This window comes from Poecilia mexicana, unplaced genomic scaffold, assembly GCF_051168715.1.
Source record: "Poecilia mexicana isolate PSO_F unplaced genomic scaffold, ASM5116871v1 scaffold_5, whole genome shotgun sequence".
NCBI lineage: Eukaryota > Metazoa > Chordata > Actinopteri > Cyprinodontiformes > Poeciliidae > Poecilia > Poecilia mexicana.
In genome coordinates, this window is record NW_028263374.1 from 19,018,647 (window position 1) to 19,039,989 (window position 21,343).

The 21,343-nt window shown below is 39.2% G+C and overlaps 1 protein-coding gene across 1 annotated transcript; it reads right to left on the bottom strand.

Annotated features, from left to right (window-relative positions):
* Window positions 1-1,778: 1,778 nt before the first annotated feature.
* Window positions 1,779-19,402, bottom strand: prdm2b (PR domain containing 2, with ZNF domain b). Its single transcript, XM_014998717.2, has 7 exons — window positions 19,280-19,402; window positions 17,998-18,101; window positions 16,898-17,050; window positions 14,158-14,275; window positions 9,314-9,418; window positions 4,820-9,201; window positions 1,779-3,241 (listed from the first exon to the last, which is right to left on the bottom strand). The coding sequence occupies exons 1-7, from the start codon at window positions 19,392-19,394 to the stop codon at window positions 3,224-3,226; spliced, it is 4,995 nt and encodes a 1,664-aa protein (XP_014854203.2). The 5' UTR covers window positions 19,395-19,402; the 3' UTR covers window positions 1,779-3,223.
* Window positions 19,403-21,343: the final 1,941 nt, after the last annotated feature.

The window sequence follows — 21,343 nt, forward strand, 5'->3', positions numbered from 1 at the left end:
TGAACTCTTCCTGAGATCAGAAATCAACATTTCTACATTTATAAATTACTATTTATAAATGAATATGAATTTGTTTCCTTTGCATTATTTGAGGTCTGAAAGCTCTGCATCTTTTTAGTTATTCTGACCATTTCTCATTTTCTGCAAATAAATACTAAATTTTTGCTTGGAATTTCAGAAACATGTCAGTAGTTCATAGAATAAAAGAACAATGTTCATTTTACTCAAACATAAACCTATAAAGAGTAAAATCAGAGAAACTGATCATTTTAATGTTTCCCTGTATATTGTATTTTTTTTTAACAACTGAAGCTAACAGTTACTTGATTGTGCTGTAAAACGGCTCTATGTGCCTGGAAAACATATAATACTACCCCTTTAATGCTACTGTCATTTACCTTAATGACAGTAGCAGCTTCTTTAATGGAGAGACATGTTAACAGAGGAGCTGTGAAGCAGTTTTCCAGTCTACAGATCGTTATCTGCAGCAAACAGTCGGCCAATAGCGTCGTCCAGAAGAGAGGCAGGATTAATCACTGAACGACAGGGTCAGTGTATCATCAATGGAGAAGGATTTGGTGTTGACAGCATTATAATCAGCTGATTCCTCCTCCAGGAAGGCGTCTAAACAGAAAATCAAACCAGATGTTGCTTCTATGGAGAGAAGATAACAGAAAACAAAGCAATTCACTCTGCTAGGAACATATGGACCAGTCTGGTGAATGAAGGTTAATTATTAAACCTTTATAAATGAGGAGAAACTTAAAATCTACTCAGGGAAGCTAAGACAGCAGATTTCAGTTTTAATCACAGCTCTTGTTTTGGATCAGCTGAAGGCTTTTAGCTGCTTTTTGATGGTTTCCTGAGAGCAAACATTTACAGTCGTTCAGCCTTGAAGCAACAAAGTGTATTAATTTATCAGTGCCTCTCTGAACGGACCGTTTCCAATTCTGGCAACAGAAAAAAATGTGTTCTTTGTTACAAAATAATTTATTTGTACTGGGAATAATATGTTTAGTTTGTATCTACAGTTTAGTCCAAAGTATAATATTATTTATACTTTTTTTATGGATCGAGTTAAAATTCAGCCAAGAAGTTTGTTTCTAAAAGTGAAAAACAATTATATGGTTATTTATTTTGTAGATCAGTTCACCTTTATTGCTTTTTGCTAGGCTAATATTTGTTTTATATACACTACCTGGTGAAAACACAGGCAACTAAATTGATAATAAAAGATAAAGAATAAGTTTTAATGTAAATTCTTTTTAAAGATAGCATGTCGAAAATGTATATTGGAAAATCTTTGCTTCAAAACCATCAGAAGGATGTTTCCCTTTATTCCATTTAAACTTTTTTCTGTCATGCATTTTCCTTCCACTCAACTTTCCTTTAATATTCTTGGGTTCATCACTAGACTCAACTGGCTTCTTCAGTGACAACTTCTTTTTACTGGTCTTATGTACAACTTTAACTTTCTGGAAAGGTTTGGGGTTTTTATCTTCTGTTGCCTAAAGTCGTCAAAAAAAAAAAAAAAAAGCTGTGGGGAATAAACAACTTAATTACAGCCTTAGTGGCAGGAAAAGTGTTTTATAATTATAAAGAAGATTAAGAATCAGCCATAAACAGAAACCAAAACACATGACCACAAAAAAAAAAAAAAACACTCAAAAATGTATAAATACATTAAGTCCATAAATGTTGCAGTATTTCTAGTAAAATCAATGTGGAGACAGAAACATCCATCCCAGTCAAACTGAAACCAAAAGCTGCACACAAACTGAAAAACATTTTTTTATTTATAATTTCAATTACAGCAATGTCTTACTTGAGGTCATTTGGGATTTTTGTCTTTGTTCATCCTTAAATACATAATTTTAATGCTGAGAGGAAAAACATAATTGTCATGAAAATATAAATTAACTTTAATTCCTAATTAAATGTCCAAATAATTTCCAATAACATTCTACAAGTTTTTAAGCACTTCTTGGGGTTACTTGTGTTTTTTTTTTTTTTTTTTTGCTTTATCTGTGGTACATGTAGACATGATTATAATCTAAAAGGGGCTGAGCACCAAAAACCCAAAAATTACAAATGTTTCCATTCACAAGACAAACGCAAACATACTCCAGGAAAATATAAAAAAAATCTGTCCTCACGGCTGTTAGTGTGGCTCTTCAATCAATGTAATGTCTACAGACATCTTATTGAACACATTTTTTATGCTATGAAGTATAAAAATCTGCATTTCCCATGCATTTAAATACCTCAACTCAGACACCAGTTCAGAAATTCGGCTGCAGAGTTTGCACTCAAGATTAGTTTTGCATGATGGTTTGGGCAAACCAGAACACACTCCGTCACACACACATCCTGCTGACCCGGCTTAAAGTTTTGGCAGTTTGTTTTAAAGTGCTGTAGGAACATTGGGCTGCTTGAATGACAGATACTTTAAAGGAGATCACAACATCTCTCCCGTCGGTAATCACCTGCTAACGCCAGATGAAGTGGAAAACATGACACATTTGAGATGCAGACATGAAGGAAGAGCGGTCTGGCTGCACATACAACCACAATACCTACCACACGCTTACACAGTGTTCCTGAGGACCATTAGATGCAGAACAACATCGTTTGCTGCCATTTCCCCACAACAAAAAATAGCCAATGAGATATATTCTACAATATAGCGGCTACAAAAACATACGTACTTTGCAAATCATGTTTAAACTTAAGTACTGCCCACAGGGAGACGCGTTAGGACTGGTTCATCCTAGTTTTTCCTCTACTCAGCTCATGCATTAGGAGAATCAAAAACCTAAACAATTCAAAGAAGGGGAAAAAAATAAACGAAATAGAGAATTCACCCTATCTGACACATGATTGCCATTTGCAATAGATCAGCTTACAAAAAACAAAGCCCTAATCTTACTGTTTTGGGTCAAGTATGACACAAATTGTTCATAGAATGTCACCATAATCTACAGTTTCCTTTTTTGTTTTTTGGGGGGTTTTTTTGCAAGGCTGGCAGAATTCAAGGCTCAGTTTAGTCCATAAGATAAGTGGAAGATACAAAGAGTTCCCTCCTTTAGTCCAGCAAAGGCAGCTGAGATAGGCAGAGCTGGATAAGATGGATCAAAACCATCACGGTCCTCAGTGCCTTGGTGAGTCCGGAGGGTTTGCCTGATAGGTGGAGTCTGGAGTCCTTAGAGAAACCCGACGCGGCTTATTTCATCGGCAACTCCTGCAACAAAAAAAACAAAAAAAAACACAGCAATGACGCCTCTGAGCTGCATGACCAAACTTTCTATCAGTGTTTTCTATGTTTCAATATGTAATTTGACATACCATTTTCAAATAATGCAACAATAATGGCATAATAATACCAGTTTGTTCTCTCAAATATCAATAATTTAATTTTGTAAAGAACAATTCAATCTAGAACTGGAAGATATTTCAGTTTTTAGAAAAAAAAAACAACTCAACCAAAATGGAACATGAAACTAAACAGCCTTTCAAAAAAAATATTAATCATCAGAATAAAAAATACTGAGTCAGTTTTAATTTATCATGGCTGCCAGTCTTAGCCAGGATTTTCTTGCAAAAGAGATTTTTAATCTCAATGGCATTTTCCTGGTGAAATCAAGGCTAATAATAATAATAATAACAGTAATTGATTTATTGCTTATTGTTGATGGTTTATTTGAACCTGCTTGCTTAAAAAAATTAAATAAAAAAAATCCTTTAACATTCGGTTACTATTAAAGGAACTATAAGAGAAAATTATATCCAGAGCTGTATGTGGAACAGGGTTTTATTTTAGCAATATTATAGATGTGAAGTGTGTTAAAATGTTTTCTTCAAATTCATTTTGTTTCATCAAAAAGTTATCTTCTCCTGACATTTGCTCCTGGCAGTTGGCGGTTACCATAGCAACCGGTAACTGACAGCTCCTCCCCCTTTTTCTGTTGCCTTCAGTAACTGTGGTATTTATTACGATCAGCTCCTCGTTTTCTTTACAAGTATTACATTCTAACATATTTTAGACAAGTTTAATTATATGCAGGGCTTTATACACACTTTGGCCATGTTTTGTTTTTATCTGTTTTAATTAATGGTGTGTGTTTTAGCAGGGTTTCATTTTACAATTGAACTGCTGTCAACTGCTCACTGGGAGCTATTGTTCTGTAGTTTGTTTAGGGTCATTTATTGTATTTTATTTAATGCATAAGGGAAGAAACTTTCTTGTTCTGTTGTTATGCATGTTTAAATTTTTTATATAAAGTTTTAGTTATCAATTGTGTGTTAGTTTTTCAATGGTCCATGTGTGATTTTATTTCCTGTACTAAAAATGTATATTTATTGTAATTTATGTTAAAGATGAGATTGGTTATGTGAATTAATTATGTAAATTTAGCTAAATACCACTACATGATCACAGTCAACCCATTTTTTTCTGGTGCCGTCTGCAACTGTGGGGCAGAAGATGCTGGATTGATTTTAAACACAAACTTGATTTTCTCTCGTTATAATAAAAACAGTGAACCTGAGTGTGTCTGTTGTGAAGTCAACCTACTAAACCTGAGACGAACAAGGAAGGGTTGCTTACGTAAATGCTTTATGTGGAAAAAAAAGTTAATATTTCAATACAAATATAGGGCAGTGGCTTAAATATGTCAGCAGGCGGCTCACAGTAACAGAAGCCAAAGTACGGTGTTCATTAAAGGACACCCTACACCAATAGCCAGAACCCAAAGATCAAATATAACATCTTGGTGGCTTCTGCTGCCCTACATAAACATACCAAAGTGACATGGTTTACCTGGGGGTCTTTCGTCTCATGCAGCGGTTGCTCCTCAGTCTTCACCTCAGCAGGAGGAGCAGAGTTGGCCATCTGTGAGCTCCTGGTGACCGGACCCCCGGTTCGGTCCCTCTTTCTGAGCGAGACCCGCTCCTCTTTCTTCAGCTGTGCTGGCAGTGCTGCTGGAGGTGGTTTGACCACTGCTGATCTCTTAGTCGCTGGCTTTTTGCCCGTACGCTTCATTCTCATGGTTGGCCGTTGTGCTGTGTCACTGGGAGTGTCAGGAGGAGGCGAAGGGGGACGTAGAGCCGCAGCTTGGCCCTTTTTGGTTTTTTTGCGGGCGGGAATAGGTGCAGAGAGCGCGGCAGGCCTTTTTAATCGACCCACTGCAGAAGGAGGCTTTCCTTTGCTCACCTCAGTGGATTCAGGCTCTGCTGGAGTTAAACTTCGGGCTCTTCTCTTTCCCAGAGGTTTAGCCCGTGGCTCTGTCTGCACATCGTCTTCTGGAAGTCTCTTCCTATTTGTGTTCTTATCCACTAAAGAAACAGCCTCTTTTTTCACCTCTGCCAACCCTTTCTTGCCCTTTTTAGTGACGGCAGGTTTCATGGGGCAGCTGATGACCATGTGTTTATGCAGACTAGCCGTGTAGGTGAACTCCCGGCTGCAGTGGGGGCAGACGTTGGACAGCGGCACGTCTTCAGATTTGACCACCACCTTCTTTGCAGTACTGACGGTTCTATGTTTCTGCGAGATTGCCTTCTGGACCAGCTGGTTTTTCTTCTTACTCAGGGCGCTCATTTTCATTTTCCCCGTTTCCTGATTGAAGTTGAGTTTCTTTGGTTGCCCCATCCGACGGAACGCGCTCTGACCTGCGACGGCGGCGGCCTCCGGTGCAGTCTCAGCTGTTGTGGTGGGCGACACCATTCCATTGGGGCTCTTCACAATTTGCTTTAGGGGAATCGGGTTTTTCTTGGGAGTGTAACGCTTCTTGTCGCTGGCGTTGGCACACACCAGTATGTGCTTGTGCAGCTCGGGCATGTTGTCGAAGCTGTTGCCACATTTGGTGCAGCGGATGGCAGTGCTGAAGGTTTGCGGTATGTTGTGGGTGGTGAAGTTTGTAGCAGAGGCCACCGAACCAGAGTGAGAGCGGCTGTGGTAGGGGAAAGGTGGTGGTTTGAAACTGGGATAGTGTTGATTGATGCCAAGTCGGACGTCGGGACCTTTAGGCTTCCCTCCCTCTGAAGCCATGATCTTTATTGTAGTGTACAGCTCCTCGTTGGGGTCCTCCGTGTTATTCCCGTTCACATCGGCCTCCTCTTTCGCCGACACGTCATTTTTATTGGGCGTTCCTGGCACCGGTGTCGAGGGAGCGCTCTCCTCTTTGGCTCTGGACGGATCAGTGTAATTCTGCGGCCTCAGCTTGCCGCTCTCTACAGTAGTATGAGTGCATGACTCGTTGGGGTGAAGGTCCTTTTGGTGCTGCTGGAGGTTACAGAGGAAGGCAAACTCTTTGGAACAGACGGAGCACAGGAAGATGCGACCCACCCCATGCAGCGCCGTGCGGTGGGCCAGAACGGCTGCCTCGTCGCCAAACAGCTGGACGCAAAATTCGCATTTGAAGGGCCAGTCAGCAGCGTGATCTGTGATGTGGCCGCTGAGCTCTTTGATGGAGTCGAATGGCTCCTCGCACACATTGCACACGAAGGTCTTGCAGTACGTGGAGTCCACTTCCTCCGCCTCCCGGGTTTCAGTGGACAGTTTATCGAGAACAGCAGGCGGAAGCGAGGAGTCGTGAGGTGAGTGGTTTACAGCAGACAAGTCGTCTTCACAGTGAAGAGGCTCTTCTTTCACTTTAATCTGGGGGGGGGATTGCAAAGCGGCTGATGGGGAGGACCTGTGTGATGCAACAGGAGGAGATTTGGAAGATGACGGCAATTCTGGTTGAGGGGAAAGAGCAGCAAAATCGGTTTTCAAAGATATTTCCGTTTCTTCAACCTGGGTTAAGCTGCCGTTTGTGAGACTGTTACATACTGCAGAAAGACAAACATCAACATTTTTTGCCAGGTCTTCTGTTTTAGGTCCAAGTGGACTTGATGCTACAGACTGATTGGGGGGACTTTGGAGTGGAGTGCTTGGATAATCTTGTAGCTCAGAAATGTTACTCTCCTCTTCATCCTTGTTCTCCTCCGATGAGAAATTTTCGATAGAATCCGACAGATGCTTGGGTTCATCAGCTTTCGGAGACATTTTTGGCGAGAGGACTGGGAGGGGTGAATCCGAAGGCTGCGGCGAGCTGGGGAGCGTCGGAGGAGACGGTATAGTGGGCAGAATGGGAGGAGGCGGCGTCGGAGACGTTACACTAGAAGAGCTGGGCGAGGAGGGGTTTATTGTGACCGGAGTCAGGGAGGGCGGAGACGGGTGAGCAGAATCCGATGCAACATTTGGGGACTGAGTACGAAAACAGCTTAGGGTTGCCAGGGTTGAAGGCCCCTCCTCTCCTGGCAACGTAAGACCAACGTACTCGTTCATTAGCACCTTTTCCAACATGCTCGTGTTTGGCTTCTTCTTCTTTACCGGCGGTTGTGGCGCTGGCCCGCCCTTTAAATCGGGTTCTGGGGCGACTTTCCGGTTTACACTTAAATCCAGAGCCGAGTCTCCAGTCGCCTGGTTTGGGCCGTCGCTTCGCTTGCAGACAGAGCTGGACAGATCCAAGGGCTGCTGGTTGCAGGAACTCCCCCCGCCGCTGGAGGAGGTGTGGCTTCCGGAGGAGCTTGGAGAATCTTCATCTTCCTCATCTAGGAGGCTTTCAGGAGGCGGCACACTATGGCTTTCCAGCTTTGGCACCTTGAGGGCGTTTTCGCTCGCTGCTTCAGCTTTACAGCTTTCAGTTTTGACAGTCGGACTGAGCTGTGGGGATGAAGGCGGAGAACCGGTCCTCCTTTTGAACTTTCCAGAAGCGCCTGGAAGTGCGGCCAGTCTGTGGCTCTCGGTAATAAGGGCTATTGTTGATTTTTGGAAGTCTTGCGTCTGAAGGAGCTGTTTGAGTTTAGGAGAGAGATAAATGGTTTTCTCCCTCTGAAGTGTTGATGAATCCTGCTGGAAAAGTCCTCCTACCAACAGGTTGGATGAGGACGACGTGGAGGATGAAGGCGAAGGAGCCGTTTCCGTCTCCACTTTCAGGCTGGTGACGAGAGGGGGAGTTGATGTTCTTCTTTTTGCTGCAGGCTGCTCATTACTAGTGATTGGCTTTGTGGCGTTCGTTCTCGCCTCCACCTTCAGTGCTTGACTAATCTGATTTGGGCTGATGATGACCGTGTCCAGGCCAAACAAAGCCGCCGACCTCGTGTCCACTTCTATCACCTCACAGCTGCTTGCCGTGCTCGTTGACACAATCTTGCCATCAATGTAGAAGCTGAGGTTCTCCGAGATGTTTTTGGATATGTCGATGGCGTAATCGTCTCTGTCTGCCTCGTCCTCCGTGTCGGCACTGGGCATGTAGACCAGAGGAGGGCTGGCGCTTGGGGACGCGCCAGGCTGCTGTGCCGACGCCTCCTGCAGCAGCATGCCTTTCCTGCGAACTCCCTTCGGCAACAGGTGGCGCTCATGTATTCTGCGTTGGTGCCTGCGCATGTTAGTGTGTGTGCCGAACGCTTTGTTGCAGTACTTGCAAGGATGAAGCTCCTTTGACTCCCCGTTCTCATCAAACATCGACGGACGATTGGTGTGGAGTCCCAACTCTTTTCTCTGCATGTCAAACTGGGACCCTATGGCTATGAGCTGACTGGTTGGACTGGTGCAGTCAGGACTTGAATCAGTCTGCCCTGCAGGACTGAGGAGGCCACCAACTCCAGCCTGGGAGCCGGGCATCTTCTTGGATCCGTTTTCGTGCCGTCTTTCATGCCGCCGGCGCCCGACTTGTGAGCTGAAAGGCTTATTGCAGTATCGGCACTTAAAGACTTGTGCTTGTTGGTTGCTGATGCCATGAACATGTATATGGCGCTCCAGACCCTGTCTGGAGGAGAAGTGGCGCTCACAGTGGTCGCAGGGATAGGATTCTCCTTGGAGGTCTTCCTCCAGCTCCCCGTCGGGGTCCTGCTCAGGGTCTCCACCCCGTTGGGGTAGCGGGGGGCTCTCCTGTGGATCCTTATGGCTTTCTCCACTGCCAGATAGCAACGAGCTCGACTGCTCGGATAATTGCTTTGAGGTTTGGTGCTGCATTTCACAACTGTCATCGCCATTCTCTTCTTCCTCGTCCTCTTCTTCTTCATCTTCCTCATAGTTTCCCCTGTCCACCCCTGATGCGGACGTGTCCTGCAAATGCTTATGGTTGGTGCTTCCTAAAGGATGGGCTTCATGGAGCTCCTGAGAGGTCCCTGACGGTCTCTCACCCTCCTCCTTATCACCTGAGTAAAATAAATGAAAATTGTGCTCCCTTAGTAAACATATTTTGAATTAATGGGTCAAAGTAGAGCTTTACTTACCAAACATTTGTTTAACTAATGAATAAATACTCACCTTCTCCCCCCTCCCACATTTCCCTGGCAGTAGTTTTGGTTCCACTTGTTTTCTTGAATCCACCCAAACCAGCCTGTCTGGCTTTCTCCACCAACTTTCTTCTAGCTGAAACACACACACACACACACGCCACTCCGTATTAGTCATGGTCACAACAAAGGTTTACAAGGCAAAGGCTTCAATTATGTTGATAGAGCTACTAGACAAAATAGTTAATCACCAAATTTTACTGGAAATTTTGTTATTTATCAATAAATTATAATAAGCAAAAAGCTCAGGTTTCACTGCAAGCACAATAATAGCATGAAATGTCAATGAAACTCTATGAACACATTTAAATCTGCAACTATGGATGTGTGATATAGACTTTAAAGTCATTTTGGTAGATAGTATATTTATTTAACTTTACCACTGCAGTCAGAACTTCAGAAAAAAACAAAATGCATACCCAAAAATAAAACTTTACAAACATGTAACTATGCTGCTTAGCAGAACATTCACTGCATTTTATCATATTTTGACATGTAAATTGCATCATTTACTGACGTTGTCATGGAAACCAAGGGAACCATAGCTCGGATAGCAAAAGTAACGCACCCAATCACACTGCCATTTCTCAGTATTATCACGGGTTGAATAATTTTTATTATAACGATGTGAGTACGTCCCCATTTCAAAGCTTCAGTCTACTTCAGAATGACACCAGAAGTTAGTGTTCGACCAGATCAGCTCTTCACTTTATTAATGATTAAATCACTGAATGCATTAGGAGGAACCTTGGTCTGAGAATCATTTTAAGATGACAGCATCGGAGATACATTGTCTCCACCTTTTCCTCACTTCACCACGTCAACAATATCAGAAACTGACCACATCGGGTTTACAGTCTTGTGATTATTTTGATGATAGATTGTAATGTCTATATTTGTCCTGATTAAAATCAACGAGTCAGTGATTACTTTATTCCCTCTATGCTTTCTGTGCATGAACTCTCTGTTTTTAGAACCAGCAAACATTTTATATCAAAACTGTGTTTTTTAAGAACATATGTTTAGTTTTAAGACTTTCTATTCGTTAGATTTTAAACTACAGCTGAACAAAGATAGTCCAGATTCCTTAAAGGTTGTGAAACATCCTTTTAATAAAATGCCAAGTTGATTTAAAACTTCAGAGCTGTCCACTTGTCGACTGTATTGGTATTTACATAACTACTACTGGTTGTTTTTTCATTTCAACACTACTCCACAACATTTTATCCTTCTCATCTCCACCAGATGTTTTTACACTTATGATACAACCATGACTGGAGTTTGTTATCTGATGAGTCTCTGACATTTCAGTAAAAGTTCAGTGTGTGTTAATGGTGAGAAATGACGCAGCGCACCATGGCGGTCCCTGCGAGTACCGGTCCAAACACGGCCTGCGGCTATGCAGTGTTTAAGATGCTCATGCAATGCAGTGGTGCTACAACTGAAGATGAGCTCCGTTTTAAACAAACAATCTGAATCCAACGTACTGGAGACACTGGAGATTATTCTGTGTAGACGTTTTTTCAGAGTGCTACTCCACACATTTTTAAATTACGCAGCTAAACTCCGGCTTAAATTTGTGATTTGTCATAAAATGCTAAAGGAAACCAGATGTCTCATCTTAAATGGTGCGATATTAAGCCTCAATTAAAGCGAGTGCATCTTTAATTTGAGCTCACGCTGAAAAAAAGTTGTTTTTCCAGAAACAAGCCGATCCCAGAGCAAACTGTCTGCACCCACTCCCAACATCCTGTTTCTCAGTTTGAGGTTTAATTTGGGCTCCTTTAATGAAGGCTCCTTTCATCATCTCCTTCTTCTGCAATTGTTTAATCACACTTAAGAACAGAGTGAGCAACAGCAGCTATTTACCAAAAGATTGTGTGATGACAGCATATGTCGAGAGAAAACACTTTTCTACAACCTTAAACCAACATTAAGACGAAAGTCTCCTGGCATTTAGTTTAGTTTTGATCTTAAACCAATTTTTAAAAAGAGTAAGTATAATGTAATTATTTAATAGTTGTTTTGTTGAACTTGCAGCTAGACAGGTTGTGGTCTGAGGCCTAAATTCATATAATTACGTTCTTTACTTCCTTGTGTGTATCATTAGACTTGCATTAGATCTGTACTATATAGAGTCATGAATGTGAACTAAAAAAAAACATTTCTATAAAAGTATAAACAAGAATTACTGATAATAATCAAAAATAAATTTTCCTTTCTGTTTAAATATGCAAAGCAGTATATTGGTGGAAAAATGTATGACATCACAGTAGTTGAAGTAGTTGAAAGGTGTTTTGCCTGCAGGGCTTCACAGAAACGCAGCCCTGCAAGACAGAAGCATCAAAAACAAGTCCTGGTCCGTAAACTCAAAGGATAATCATTCTAGTTTAGAGTTATGAAACGTAGGAATATCAGAAGCAAACATGTGAAACAATCATAGTCTGTCTTTTTCAACTAGATAAACCCTTTTAAAAAGCCTTGTAGCCACATCTAACACACAAACAGGAAGTGAATACCAGCTATCTTGAACTGCACTGTGCAAAAAAATCATTATTTATAGGATGATGTTCTGTTTTGGTTAAGCTTTTTTTAGTGAATTTATGCCAAACTGGTGTTTGGCTGCTTAATATAATAGTAAGGCGGAACAAAGATGAGTGCAAACTTTTGCGACAGAGATTAGGTAAATAATTTTTCACTAAGGTAAAGCCTAAAAGAAAATGTCCTCTTCTGGCAAAAAAAAAGAAAATAAAACAAAACCTGCCAATGTCTGTGGACCACAATATGTCAAGCTTACTTAGCAAAACCTCTTAGCTTCAGCTGTGATACATTGTTTTTATCTCTGTGTTTGAGCCAAATGCAGCTGGTGTCTGATTATCTGTGAATATTTTAGCGTTCCTTTCATCGTTTATGTGAAGCATTAGCTAGAGGTGACTTCCCATGGTCACACAACATGATGAGGGCAGCAGATGGACTTGAGCTTGAATGGCATGAACGATGGTTTCCTAGAAGTAATGTTTAGCTACATCGCTGCAGAGTACTTAAACACATCAATAAATTATGGACTTGTGCAGAAAAAAGAAAGACTGTATGATCAGTGTAAGCCATTTTGGTGGCAAAGTTTAAACATTCTGGTGCAGATAAAGTTAACACTACTGGTGAAAACCTGGTGTATAAATTACATCTAAATCCTTCCAGAATTTTCATATTTTTTGAAAGTGCTCATACAACTGAGCGCACCACAGAGAGCTTTTAAAAATCTACATAAGAGTGCCGGTTTGTTTGTTCTCCAAGCTGCCGCTACCAGACATTTCTCCAGATTTCCTCCCCTTTACTTTGTCATTGAAATCCTCCCATTTTGAAGCCAAATTCAGGCTGGAGACTTTTAACATTGCTACTTTTATTAAACTCTGCGTTCCAAATGCACGGCCGTCATCCTTAAGCAATTTTTGGCTGCATTCTAGATTTATTTACCCCTGATTGCATACTTCTCAATTTCAGTCAATAAAATTCAAAGAACTGAACACAAGTGGGAGGGGGAAAAAAATCACAATGTAAAAGTTAGCATTATCACAGACAAAACTAACACTCACTTTTACAAACTATCATCTTAACGCTTCTTTGATAAGCATGGCCTTGAATGAGTCAGGAATAAAATGATAACAAAATAAAGGAGTCTGGAAAAAAAAGATTAACTCACTTAACTTTCAGTCTCAATGTTTCCTTTTCATGGGGGATAAAGCAGGATTTGTCTCGCCATATATCTCATTACAACAGAGTCAAGGTTCCTGTTAGCTGTAGGGCAAATGATGACCTACACAGGGCTAATGTGACTGGAATAATCTAATGATATAGGACATGTTTATAAGTAAAGCTTGACAGCTCTAGCTTTCTTCTCTGAGTTAACTTGCTGCTTTGCTTTATGGAAATACATGTTCAAAGTTCATACTTGTGAATGTAGGAGCACATGACAGCCATGTTGGATGTGTTGACACTATTTTGGGAGAAGAGTCAACAACATAACCCGTGTGTTTTCATTAGCCATGATTGAGTTTCTGAAATAAATCATTTAAAACTCTTGTGAAACAGATGTAAAAAGAAACATACATTTGTGGCGCTTTGTTTGAGTTGGCCGATTTGAATCCATTGCTTTAACAGCAATTAAATGAAAACATTAGAGATTGATTTCGTTGATTTTCACTTAATTAGAAGAGGTTTCATCCACGCTGTAAACAATCTGCTCCTCTACACCGATATGTCCGTGCGTCCAGACTAGCCGTTTTTAGCCTCATGCTAGCTTTCAACGCATTAAACTGTAATAACTCGATGAATTTGTGATTATCTACCACAACCACAGTCAGAGCCAACCCGAACACGCTACACAGCCTCTGTATTTTAAGGCTGCAACTAAATACTTGAGCCCAAACGAGACTACCGTCGGGATAAGGAAGCTGGCTCGTTAGCTAACTTGCTAGGCCATCATCAAGTAGAGAGGCTCGGGCGATGGATGAACCCAAGGAAGGTCACATCCTCAACAACGTTGGGTCCAGGGAAAGAAAAACCAGCTCGGAAACTCTTTAAACACCTAGATACGACAATCCAACCCACTATGCTGGGCTAATACAGCCAAATTAAGCAGTATTAACGAGTTTTGGGTGAGGTGTGAAAGTGGAGAAAAGCCCCATACATCGCACGTTAGCTCCCTTTTAGTAATAGCCAGCTAGCTCGTCAGTTATAACTTTGGACCGAGTCGCGGAGGAAACAACACGCAGAGTGAACTCAAGCTTTCAGCGTGGGTCGGTATTAAGGCCTCACCTCGTTTCGACCTGGGTGAGCTCCTTCTGCTGGCTCTTTCTTCTTCCAGCGCAGCTGTTATCTCGGGGTTGTCTTCCACTGTGTACCACACCAGCAGCTCCTCTCCTGGCCCGATAGGCTGCAACGATGTGAGATGAGCCCGGCAGCCAATCAGAGCGCGGCTTGCTGGGAGGCAGCGCTCGGGTATTTGGACTACTGTGCATCTAATCTGTCTTATAACGCTTATGGAGCAGGGTTATTAACAGAGCTGGGTACAGCACCCAAAAATTATACACTCCAGCAGGAGTAGCAGTGCTTCCGCATAGTTTTTACTCAAATAAAAGTAAAACATATTTGTTAAAAACACTACTTATGTACCAGAGTTGGAGGGCAGAGTACCCGAAAGTTGTACTATACAGTAGCACTACTTAAATATGTTTTTATTAAAGCAAAAGTAAAAAGTAGCCATCCAAGAAATTACTCAAGTAAGAGTAAAATGTATTTGGTAAAAGGTCTACTTAAGTACTGACTGACTGATCAAATTATCAATCATTTCATATTTAACAATTACATTATCAGGTGGACTAAAATATAAAATTAAGTGGAAATTTTGGTATTCTAAGGACAAAAATGACAGCAATTCATACAAGTAACAAATAATAATAATAATAAATAAACTCAGGCAAAAATGGTGTTTCTCCAAATCAGTTTCTTTGATTATAAAATTTATGAAACTTTAATAAAAAACTGCAGGTATATATGTATGTATATATGTCTGGTGGATTTTTGGTTAAAACATGTTTGTTTTTTATTCAGTGGGTCGAGAGTCCATACATTTTACTCAAGTAAGAGTAGCAATACTTCATAATATAATTACTCAAGTAAAAGTAAAAAGTACAGTGTAGTAAAAATACTCCTATAAGTAATAAAAAAAAAAAAAAAAAAAGTTATTCAAGAAAATGTAATTAAGTAAATGTAACTAGTTACAACCCAACTCTGGTAGTTGGAATTTCATCAGTTTCATATTAAAAGAAATTGATTAGGAAAATAAAAACCTTTGTCTGATTTTGTTATTTTATAATTATGTCATGTTTTCATTTTGGTCCTTGAAAATCCCACAATATCCACATAACTTTATGTTTTGATCTGTTTGATTTTTAAATATTAAATTACGTTTTGATCAGTTACTTAGTCTTTCCCTATTAACCAAATACTATTTTACTCTTGAGTAATTTCTTGGTAAGATATTTTTTACTTTTATGAGTTAAAAAACAAACAATCAGCCTCATGCATCTTGTAAGAATCCGAACTACTTTACAACCTAATTAACATTAAAGCTGCTTGGAACTGCAGCAGAACAACAAGGTTTAATTTTATGATAATTAATTTGACAACTTTAATGTGAATCACTTTCTTTCTTAACCCTAACATGGGAAGGAAAATAATATCTTTAAACTTGTCTTTACGTAAAATTCTAAAAATATAAATTTCACCAAAATGAAATAAAAACATATTCAGATTAGTTTAGCATATTTCTGACAAGGGTTTGAATTTATTGTTTAGAGTCAATTTATTTCTGGTCTCTGTTGCATCATCAATGTCTGATCCATTTTCTAAAGCCAAAGTGTGAATGATGGCCTCTAAAATCTGGGAGGATCCATCAGGGTGATAAAGCTTTACTGTGTCGTTAGCAGCTGACAAGATAAACGTGTAGCTGTGAAAGAAAATGGGAACAAAATGTGGAGGTAATTTTTCATTTCACAACTTCGATTGAAACAAAATCAGCAGCTTTACCAACTAAATTAGGGAAAGCTTTTGACATGTGAACCCATCACATGTGGTACCGACTCCACCTGCTTCACATATGTAACATGAAAGTTTTTACCTAAAACTATCAGTGACTGAGGATTTACAATCACCAACAGAAAAAGAGGAAATGGTAGAAGAACAGGCATCAGAGGATATCAGTGGTGGCATCTAAAATTGAGCCATAGGAAGTTATAGGAGCGGGAAACATTTTTCAACCAGCTGAGACCAGAAAATTAGTTTTATCTTCAGGGTATCAAAAAATGCTAAACTAAACAATCCAATTTTTGCTTATGATTTTTGTTCTCCAGATCAAATGTGGCCAGGATTATTCTGTTTTACAGCACACTGGCTTTGTTGCTGCTGAATAACAGCATTCAGTAAAGATGAATCCTTGCCCATTCTTGATGGTTATGCAGGAGGCTCCACTTCTGCTTTTCAAAGTGTGTGATTGCGCATTGAGTTGGGGGTTGTGGTCAGCAGCAACTTATTTGGTTTTAAAGTGACAGCTTATTTTGAAATGAGCTCCAAGCAGGCAGAACTGAGCATTTATCTCATTATCTAAGAATTATTTTGAGCATAAAATGTAATAAACATGGTTTATACAGCCCATAGAACCTATCCTAACCTCTTCAAGGAAACATTATGGGTCACCTGTATTTAAATCTTAGTGTATGTAAACCTGTGGGATTGAAAAAAGGAAAAATATCCATCTCATTATGCTTGTATTTATTAAATAGAAATTGTTTTGGTAATCCTAAAAAGCAAAGGGAAGTTTTAGACTGTATCTAAGCAAATATGTGTTTAAGTTGTATTTTAGTGTGTTAATTCAGTACAAACTAAACTATGACTTCATGTAACAAGATGTCTGCTTTCCAAAAACCAATCCAGATCAACCAGTTCATGAATCTACAGCGTAGCGGGTCGCATGTCCAGACGCGAGTCTTTAACTTACCCTCAAAACTTTGTAGTAAATGGCTCTGTTGATCTCCAGTGGAAACAGATTCTGCTCCTCACTGGAACGAGCCCAGTTCACATACCGGAGCCAGTTCCCCTTCAGTGGGTCTGTGGCGTCGATGCACATCCATCCCCGAGCCGGGAAATAAACCTGCAGCGCACCATCAAGACGACCGGGTCAAAACATGAGCCGCCGGGCCGCGTGACACGACTTTTAGGGAAAAACTCGGGTCACGCTTGAAAACTGGAAGCTGAAACATTATTTATGACATTAACCACAAGTACACTGCAAAAACACAAAGTGTTTGGTCTAGTTTTTAGGGCAAATATCTTAGAAGAGTTGAAATAAAATAAAACTAACTGACAGATAACCTTTCAGAAAGATACAGGAGAATGTTATAAGTAAATAATTCCTTAATATCTATGAAAAAGCGTCGCTTCTATTGGTAGATTATTTAGCTGATAACATCATGTCAACACTGCTAGTTAAATAATCCAACAGATTATTTCATGATAGCATCATGTTATCACTGCTAGTTAAATAATCTAGTGATCTAGTGATAATCCAGCAGATTATTTCATAACATCATATTAGTATGGTGAAATAATCTGCCAGATTATTTCACTTTTAACTGTGGAATAATCTCGCAATTGAACAGTCATTTTTTCATCGATATTAAGTTATTAGTGATTTGAAATGTATCTTTCTGAAAAGTTGCTTGTAAGTTTATTTTTCTTATTTCAAGTGTTTTCAGATATTTGCACTAGAAACTGGACCAAAAACTTGGTAAGATTTTGTGTTTTTGCAGTGCGGTAGCAGCAGGGGTGTCAAGAAGTTTTTATTTTAACCTTTATTAAAACTCCTGCACTTGACTAAATAATTTGTAAAGTCTTGTTAAATCCAGACACTCGGCTTGTTTTAGATTTCCAGGCTCAGATTTTTGGCACCAGGACGGCAGAAATCTTGGCAGAGATAGTTAAAAATAACAATTACAGTAATTCATCAAACATTAATTTATTGTTTCCCACACTGTGGCTCTGTGAAGGTTTTCAGACCGTTTTGTTTTCCACGTGAACATGAATTATTGTGCTACACACCTCCCACATGTAAACATTACTGGGGACCTGTGACCTCTTCTTCTTCTCTCCAATAAATGGACCAAACCGTTTCCCCTTTGGGATCACTGTGGTGGCCCAAACACCTAAAAATGCAAAAATACATTAATAATAATAATAATAATAATAATAATAATAATAATAATAATAATAATAACATCTTTATAGCAGTAATTAATTTTGATTCATCTTCTATTCTGTTCTCATTTCTGTTCTTATTTTTAACTGAGTAAACACAGTTTAGTTACACCAAACTAGACTAATCTTTTTAAATCTGCTTTTGCTTAAATTTGTTTGTTGGAATTTTTATATTGAAAAGTGCCACATAGTTTTACTGACTTATCGTGAAAGATGACATAGGAGTTAATGCATGACTCCATGTTTATTTATCAATTTAGGACAAATTAATGTTTTGTTTTGTTTTTGCTACATTTCAGTTTATAGATGTATAAACTAAATTAAACAATTTAATCTTTGCTCAAAGAATTACATTTACTTTCTACCCTTTTCAAGAGAGAAAAACATAAAAACTCCTAAAACCTGCAGATTTTATATTCTCCATAACTCGGTAGCTACTACTTTTGCTCTTTTGCTGCACTTCTACCGACTTCAGTCTAAAATGGAAATAAGAGAGGAACGTAACATATTACAATTCAGTTCTTTTTATTGGCATTTTATTTCTAAAATAAAACTTCTAAATAGGTGTTTTGGTGTTTCAACTCTGGCCACTTTTATTTGGTAGGTGACGGAGTGAAAATTGGTTCTGGGGTAATAAAAGCATGCAGATCCCTGCACTAACTATATACTAGACATAAACGTTAAGCTCAAAACTTTTACTGGATTACCATGATCATTTAATTTAACCACTGTGTTTATTCTGGCTGGCAGTAATATTAACCGTTTGGAGTGACCAGACCTGAACCCGACAGAATCTGTGGAGGCACAAAACATTAGGATGAGAAGGATTTTACTGCTGTAATGCCAATACAGATGTTTATTTATTTATTTATTTATTTTTTATTATGATGGATTTAAATAAATGCAATTAAATTCCAGACACAAACTTCTTATTCGAATTTATAATACAAAGTTGTCATGGGTATGAATAATTCTGGTAAATTTTGACAAAATTTGTTTCTCATTTGATTATTTTTGACGTATTCAACATTTACAATAACAATTTTTACTGTAGTGCAGCCATGAAATAGCAACTATAGAATTGCTGATCCTAGTTATAAAAACGTGGAAGAGCAGGAAAACTCACCGATGCGGCTCGGATTGACGGCAGACGGTCCGAGATTCAGATACTCTGGCAAGCCGCTCCACACATGAGCAGGAATTTCCTCCAGACTCTCCACTGACTCTCCAGAAAAAGCCATGATCCACACTAAGTGACGCAAACAGTGGGGGGAACAAACAACCCAACACACTGAAAGTTACTCAAGTTATCAGAAAAACTTCAGTTTTTAAAATGTTTCATCGTCACATCAGCAGCAACACAAAGCAAAGTTTGAAAAATGGGTGAATTCATCGTTGTTCTAACAAACCTGAAGGTAGATGCCACATTTATCAGACTTATACTTTCACTTTATTTTGTAAAGATCATGTTTAGCATGAGGAACAAACTTCCACTATTTTTGGTCATTTACATTGAAAACCCAATATTTATGCCCAATTCAGGAAAGTCTAGAAAGATGTCATGGCTTTTTAAACTTTTAACAAGTTATTTCACAATGAGACAATAAATCAACCGTGTCTTTTTCTACTGACTTCCACACAACAGTATATATTCCGATAAACAAATGATCAATATCAATAGATATCTGATAGAATACTTAATATTCAATATATAGAACATATACTGAATTGCAATCCAGAACCGCACAGCATTCTGGGAGGTGTAGGCAGAGGAAAGGCTTTAGCTTTTCAAGGTTAGTTAAAAGTAAGATTGGTGGCTTCAACTCACTCACTCACTCACTCTTTGGTTACCTAGCAACTCATTCTTTGGTTACCTAGCAACAACCTGCTGAGTAACTGGTACAGGAGCAGTCTAACCACTGTTCCTCATAACTGCTGGAAAAAAACAACAACTTTGAATTTAAACTGTTGATCAAACAGGAAATGTCACGCCACCAGTTTGTCAGTATTTCAGATATTTAAAACAAAAACTAATCAATAATTATGTGAAATTATTATATCATTTTTCAGCCATATTATTCATAACATTTGAATTAAATGGGCTGCATTTTAAGGAAACACCTCAAGCACTTGTTTTCTGAAACATCATAAAATAAAAAAATAAAAAGATTCAAGAATATTTCAGGAAGAGAAACTCATCCAAGTGTTTATCCACTCTGGCTCCCTGAGCTCAGAGAACAGACTTTAAAATACTGCTGTTCGTTTATAAATCACTGAACGGCTTAGTATCACGATACATTAAAGGTCTGCTGTTGTTATATCAACCTTCCAGAAAACTCATGGTTCTGGTTCTGGTCTATAGAACCAGAACCAGAGAAGCAGCATTCAGCTTCTACGCTCCACAAATCTGAAACAAACTTACAGAAAACTGCAAAACAGCCAAAACACTGAGTTCCTTTAAATCAAGAATCAGAACCAGGGTTTTAAAAAGGCTTAACAACCATAAAGAAGGCTGGTTCTGGTTCTGTCCTGTTCTGTACAGAACCATCTTAAAATCAAGATGGTTCTGGACAATCCTGACCATCCGCTCCATGAATCTAGAAAAACAGAATCAGAGGCTTTTTCTAATTCGCTGTGATACAGACTGCTACAGGAGATTTTTACTACCTACGGCCATCAGCTGCTACAGTAACGCTTTAATTAAATGAGCTACAACTTTTAGTTTCCCTTTGGGATCAATAAAGTACTTTTGGATTTAATTAAGTTTAAACGCCGTCTGTTTAGAGTTACCTTTGGTTTCTAGTAACAATCCATAGAGATCAATACATTTGATGTGGATTTTATTGATGATTTTGATGATCACATTTGACTAAATGTAATGTTTGTTTCATAATTATTGACTGCATGATGTTTTATGGTGTGAAGCACTTTGAGCTGCTTTGTTGCAGAAATGTGATGAACTGAATTAAAATCTGCTTTAAACTTATTCACAGTTTTCACTGTTTGTTTTGTTTCCATGATGCCGTTTGTTCACAAACGTCTTCTAACAAACCTCTGAGACTTTCACAGAACAGCCGGATCTATTAAATTACATACAGGAGGTTTTAATTAGTTGCATCTGAGAAAATAATCAAAGTCATCCACTAAAACATTTATGCAGTGTTATCCTGTTGATCTGGCACTTAAAATC